The 6,871-nt window shown below is 37.8% G+C and overlaps 1 protein-coding gene across 1 annotated transcript in view; it reads right to left on the bottom strand.

Moving 5' to 3' along the window:
• LOC107690927 (serine/threonine-protein kinase pdik1l-like) overlaps positions 1–5,872 on the bottom strand; it is a 17,223-nt gene extending 11,351 nt beyond the window's left edge. Inside the window, exons 1-2 of the mRNA XM_016489357.1 lie at positions 5,703–5,872; positions 1,470–1,769 (exon numbers count right to left, since the gene is read on the bottom strand). Coding sequence (XP_016344843.1) covers positions 1,470–1,754 — 285 coding nt within the window. The 5' untranslated portion in view covers positions 1,755–1,769; positions 5,703–5,872. The remainder of the gene's footprint in view (positions 1–1,469; positions 1,770–5,702) is intronic.
• Between the last annotated feature and the right edge of the window lie 999 nt (positions 5,873–6,871).

Raw genomic sequence — 6,871 nt, forward strand, 5'->3', positions numbered from 1 at the left:
TAAACGTTTTCTGTTTAATTTAATTGCAATTTTATTTTTGTTTTTCTGAGCAAAAAATTAATATCATACATTTGTCCCTGATTTACAGAAGAGACACACTAAAATGTTACACTGAATGACAATCTTGTCAGGCATATTTACAACAAAAATCAATTTATGACATTAAATAGATTTTTGACTAATTGAAAAGACTAATTACTTTCACCCCAAATACTAATTAGTTGTAATTTTACATTTCTAAAATTTGCCAGGTTTTGCCCACTTGTCAGTAAGAAATTTGTACTCATTTAAAACACAATAAAATTTAATATGCTCTCTTATTCTTTTATATATTTTAATATGTACAGGTCAGAATAACCATGTTGTTGAATTTTTACATAAATATTGTGTTACACTGAATGACAATGTAATATTATTTCAACCAAATTTTGACATTTTATCCTCCAAAAACTTATTTGAAACCTTAAAAGTAGACACTTTACTTACATTTAATGTGCTTTCTATGGACATATAATCACTTTTGTAAATGTATTTTGATGCGGACATCTTAACGTCTTTGACCCATATATATATAATGCTGTTTATAAATCGGCAACATTTTCAAAATGAGGAAAGAAGTGATGAAGATGATGAATGAATGAGAAGAGCAGAACAGAGCAGAGGACTTACTGTTACACTGAATGACAATGTAACATTATTTCAACCAGATTTTGACTTTTTATCCTCCAAAAACGTATTTGAAACCTTAAAAGTAGACACTTTACTTACATTTAATGTGCTTTCTATGGACATAAAATCACTTTTGTAAATTTATTTTCATGCGGACATCTTAACGTCTTTGACCCATATACATACGTGTGTGTATTTATATGTACATAATAAATATAGACAGTACACACACATATGTGACCGTGGACCACAAAACCAGTCATAAGGGTCAAATTTTGGAAATTGAGAAAAAAATAAGCTTTCCATTGATGTATGGTTTGTTAGGATCGGACAATATTTGGCTGAGATACAACTATTTGAAAATCTGGAAACTGAGGGTGCAAAAAAAAAATCTACATATTGAGAAAATCGGCTTTAAAGTTGTCCAAATTAAGTTCTTAGCCATGCATATTACTAATCAAAAATTAAGTTTTGATATATTTATGGTAGGAAATTTACAAAATATCTTCATGGAACATGATCTTTACTTAATATCCTAATGATTTTTGGCATAAAAGAAAAATTGATAATTTTGACCCATACAGTGTATTGTTGGCTATTGCTACAAACATACTAGTGCTACTTATGACTGCTTTTGAGGTCCAGGGTCACACACAGTGTGTAAACGAACTTTTTTTGAATGCGATTGATCGCGATTAATCGTTTTGCAGCACTATTTGCCAGCAAGTTCTTTGATTTGTCTGCTGTAAAGCTACCGTAAACCTAAGCTGGATGGGCTTTGTGCTGGCTGTGACACATACTTCCAGATAGAGCGAGGAGCTAGAGCCGTGGCTCATGCGCTGGGCGAGGCCGTCTCTCTGGAGAATGCATTCCTCCAGGTGGATGACGTTGGGATGCTGGCTCTGGATGCTGCTCAGGGCCCAGAACTCCCTCAAGGCCAGCTCCACGTTCTCCGGGGAGTGACAGCGGATCTTCTTCACAGCCACACGAGCTCCGGTCTGCCGTACAGCTGCCTCGTAAACCACACCGTAACTGCCCCGGCCCACCTCCTGGATCAGCTCGTACTTGGCTTGACTGCTCACCATCCTCTTCTCCCTCACCTGTATGGCCAAGACACAACAATCCATGACTGGAGTCACTGTAGTATTTGTTGGGAACTTTCAATGACAAACCTAACTTGTGACTGAAGTATTTTTTGCGCCACTAATCACACCAAACAGAAATGCCAGAACATCATTTTTTTTAAGCAGGTGTAGACAACAAATGCCATTTAAAGCTTGAACTTAGTATTCACAATATACTAGTATCATACTCACCAAACTAAAGATTTTTTTATATATTTCAATATAGAATTATTTTAGTAGTATATAATATTCCATTTTGTTAATATTTGGAATTCTGAGTTTTCATTTAAATTTTGGATGAAGTTTTAGTAATTTTGTTGTGTGTTTTTTTTTTGTCATTTTCATTAGTTAAATTTGAATTGCTTTAGTACTAGGGTTGTAAAGGGGTGGAACATTTCCGGTAAGTTTCCCGGAAACTTTCCAAAAATCCCTGGAATATTCCAAAAAATCCTGGAAAGTTTCCGAAATTTACTGGAAATTTTCCACCTTTTTGCAACCCTATTTAGTGCATTAACTTAGTGAAATCTGAGATAAAATAAGGTATTTTATATATTTTATCTTACTTCAGTTGATGTTCATTTTATTTCTGAATTCATTAAGTTCTGAAAATGTGTATAACAGAATAATTTAAGGACACTAGAATCTTTAGATTGTCCATTTTTCATACTGTACATTATAACGATGCAATTCCAAAATTCACATGTAAAATTATTTCAGTTTTAACATTTAGAGTTTCTATATTATAGTATAGACTGTAAATTCTATAGTATACATTTGCAATATTTCTAGTACAAAATAGTATAGAATTTTTGGCAACTTTGTTCATATAATGGTCATAGATGTTAGAATTTAATATCAGTGCACTTTTATTCCAAAGCAGGGATGACAATGGAAGCAGAGAATTATGAAGCACACAAAGCTCATCACCACTATGGATCCATCTGGCATGACACCCATATCAATATCATCTGCAATGTTGATTACAACTGTACAGCAGAAAACATAAACCTGCTATGGCCCATTAGAGCAGCAAGCGGTCGTATCAGGTTTCTCTTAACATCACTTGTTACACAACAATTAGTCTCAGACTCAGACAGACTGTCCGATACATACACTACTCTAAATTGGCAAGAGCTGCCAATCCAACTTGCACTGCATTGAACTTGCAACACTACTTCTGGGAGTCAGGGTGTACAAGGTTTGTTCAGTCTCTCAGGAAAGAAAACGGTTTAATAGCATGAGACTAGTCACAGCATTTACAAACATTTGTAGCATTCAAAACCATTAATATTTGAAAGATATTCAGTTTTGTTTGAGGTAATGAGTAGCAAAGCATCACCAAATGTAGCCAGTGAGTTACCTCTAATCATAAAGTAATTTTCCATTAAAGGGGTCATATGATGCGATTTCAAGTTTTCCTTTCTCTTTGGAGTGTTACAAGCTGTTCGTGCATAGATAAGATCCGTAAAGTTGCAAAAAAATAATGATCTTTAAAAAAACATCATATGACCCCTTTAACATTATTCGAACAAGCTGAAATTTGAGGTACACCAACCAAATATCGTGGCAGTATCAATTTTCAGATTTTACGTTAAAAAAAAACAACTGTGGTTGCTTGCTTTTCATGTGGGTCAGATATCAGCTGCTTTCTGTCTAGTGGGTGGTGTTTGGCCAGACACTAGCTACATAATGAAATCGACTTGTCAATAGTCTGGCTCTTCAAGATAATACAAGAGTGGGCTTTATCTCACTTATTTGCTGCATAACAGTTTGTCTAAAAGAGGTTTCCAAGAACTTTTGAAAAACAGACAATATTTTAGTGTCCAAAGGTATGAAAGTCATGCGATCCATAACAACTTCCTCTTTTAGAGCAACAGCAGTGTTAGGAGTTCACATTCAGACCACTTAAAAGGCAACTTTGAATCCATTTAATATTTATCATTGGACGTTGTGTTTTGCTATTGTAATTACCTTTGGTTTTTGAAACAGCTTGAGCATATTTGTCTCTATGAAAATATATTTTTTTAAATGTTGCTATTGTAAGCTTATTTTCATCTGCAAGTGTCTCATATTCAGTTAACTCCACGCATTTAACCGCAAACTCTCGTTCAGTAGTCCATTTGTGCGCCAGACGTTAATAATGAACCCGTAAAAACATTTCGCTTAAAGGGATAGTTCACCCAAAAATGAAAATGTGATGTTTATCTGCTTACCCCCAGGGCATCCAAGATGTAGGTGACTTTGTTTCTTCAGTAGAACACAAATGATGATTTTGAACTCATTCGGGAGTGGTTTGCATAACATTGATGGCTAATACGAATTCATATAAATGATTTAGCTTAATTAAAAAAATGTGACTAGTAGTCTCTTGCCTGTCAATTTTATAAGACAGGCACAGGGCGCGCGCAAGAGGACTCTCCGACGCGGACGCGCCGCTGAGCGCGAATACGTGGAATACTTTCCACGTATTCCCAACTTCTGAGCCTGCTCGCCTGAAGTTATGGTTGATTGCTCTTCGGCTGGATATTAACACACCCATTAACGTAAACTACGCCAGAGCGCGTACACACCTCACGCACCGGATGCCGTGCGCGCGCCCAAAGACAGTTGGACATAGTGGTGTATTAGAGGTAAAATATGATATAAATACTGTTCGGTTTCTGGCACAAACCGATCGTTTCGTGTCGTAGGACATCAATGTGTCGTCACGAGCCGCAGGGTTTAATTTGGATTTGTCTGTGCATGTTTTTTTTACTCTCATAGATTTTGTTACCATTGCCATGCATTATACGACTGATAGACTGCAACGGTTGGAGTTAAAAATCATCAAATGTGTTCTACTGAAGAAACAAAGTCACCTACAACTTGGATGCCCTGGGGGTAAGCAGATAAACATCACATTTTCATTTTTGGGTGAACTATCCCTTTAAGACCGGGATTTGACTAATCTTTTTTTTTTTTACTTAAAAGGCAGGTTTAAAATTGTTTGGAGTTAAAATTTGTTTGGATGGATATAGGGTGGCTTATTATTTTATTTTCAAATTTAACTAATACAAATATTTGAATTAATTTGTTACTACTTATAATACCTATAATACGTAAGTGCAAATCTCTTGTGTTGACTTGTTTCCTACTGAAACAAGACAGTAGGGCGGGACATACAGAAAGACCACGCCCCTTTTCAAATAGTTAACCATGACTCGCTACTTAGATCACATTTTATTACAAGTTAGTGGAAAGGACATTATCTTTGCCTAGAAGGCATTTGATTGGGAACAAAAGAAAGAGAAAACCCGTACACACATCCGAGTGCAAGAAGATGCGACACAACTCCACTTTTGCATTTTTGGAAATCATTCAGTTGAATGAAAGTTCCACTAAAATAGTCATTACTCATGTATGCACAAAAATATCGCATGATAATTGTTCTAAAAGAGGTTTCTTTAGAAAAATCTCTCGCTTTTGTACCGGAGAGATCAGAGGCATTTTAAAACGCAGTTAGTGCAAATGGTAAACAAACGCGACAGCGCTGCCAACACGTGTGTGTGTGTGTGTGTGTGTGTGGAAGCAGCTTGACACGAGGAAACAGCGATCAAAGGGCAAAGCTAGCATTACACACTCACTGTTTAACTCTGGCTGAGGACAGTGAAGCAGAAATCGCAGTCGTGTTGTGTCAGTAATGCAGTCATGTGCCTGCGCTGTGTGAAAGGCCTGTCGGTTTTGTCTGTTTCTCCTCAGCAGCAGCAGCCCGTCACACGAGAGCAGATACGCTCGATGCTCATGTGTTGCTGTGACAGAAGCAGTTAAAGGTGTGTTTCATGACACAACGCTTCCAGCGGCGGCATGCACCTGCGCAGCAGCACGACACACACATGCTCGCACAAACACACGCACGAGAGCAGCATTTACCTGTGCTCGACGTTATTCCCAATGTGGCTGATTTCCCTCTGCTCTGCTTCTCCCGGCAGCCATTATAAGCGCGGGTCCGCCGCACACGCGCCTCGCCTCTCTTCCTCTCAGGCAGCTGTGAGCGCGTGCCCGTGCGCGCACTCGCGCTCAGCGGCGCGTCCGCGTCGGAGAGTCCTCTTGCGCGCGCCCTGTGCCTGTCTTATAAAATTGACAGGCAAGAGACTACTAGTCACATTTTTTTAATTAAGCTAAATCATTTATATGAATTCGTATTAGCCATCAATGTTATGCAAAAAAAAAAAAGACAATGACAATGACTGAAAAATTCAGAATGTTTCTTACACTGTAGATCCCATATAATAGTTTATGATGGTTTTACAGAAATGACAATATTGCATAAGGCTATATAGGCCAAGAATATGCTGTGACAGGCTAAAACTAGCAAATAAGAACACAGGAGGGGGAAAAACTTCAGACAACAAATGCACACACACACACACACACACACACAAAGTGCTCTCAAACAAGAAGATCCAATTGCAGCTTTTATTAAAGAGTCCAAAAACAGTAATCCACATCGGGGCAAAATGCAGAAAAACATGCACAAGGTAATCCGCAAAAAGGAAGCTGCACAAACAGAGCAACAGAAAACACTCGGAAACAGAACTCAATACTGACACAACAAAAGACACAATGAGCACGGTATATATCAGATTGAGCTAATAGGTGAATGACAAACAACTGAGGTTTATGTGAAACAAAGTCCAGAACAGACAAACAATGATCCAGAAGTAGTGCCCTCTGGTGGCTGACATGAGCACTCCAGCAGCTGGCTGAGACTGGCTGTGTTTTCACGGCTTTGTGTGTGTGTGTGTGTGTGTGTGTGTGTGTGTATACTGTATATATGGTATACTGTATTACAATGTAACTAAAATTCCCTTTTAAGAGAACTTGCACTGTGTCGGAATGCTTTTTTTTAAGGTAGGTCTAACATTAGTTTCAGGTACATATATTGAATAAAGTAATGAAATGTAAAACAGCATTGCATATTTGACTGTATAATGTTTGGGCATATGTGAACACGGCAATCGCTCCAAAACAATCGGTCCAAGATCGCCTGAACGAGGTGGTCTCGGCTCGATTGAAAACGAACTCTGGAGCGGTTCGGT

This window comes from Sinocyclocheilus anshuiensis, unplaced genomic scaffold, assembly GCF_001515605.1.
Source record: "Sinocyclocheilus anshuiensis isolate Anshui unplaced genomic scaffold, SAMN03320099.WGS_v1.1 scaffold830, whole genome shotgun sequence".
NCBI lineage: Eukaryota > Metazoa > Chordata > Actinopteri > Cypriniformes > Cyprinidae > Sinocyclocheilus > Sinocyclocheilus anshuiensis.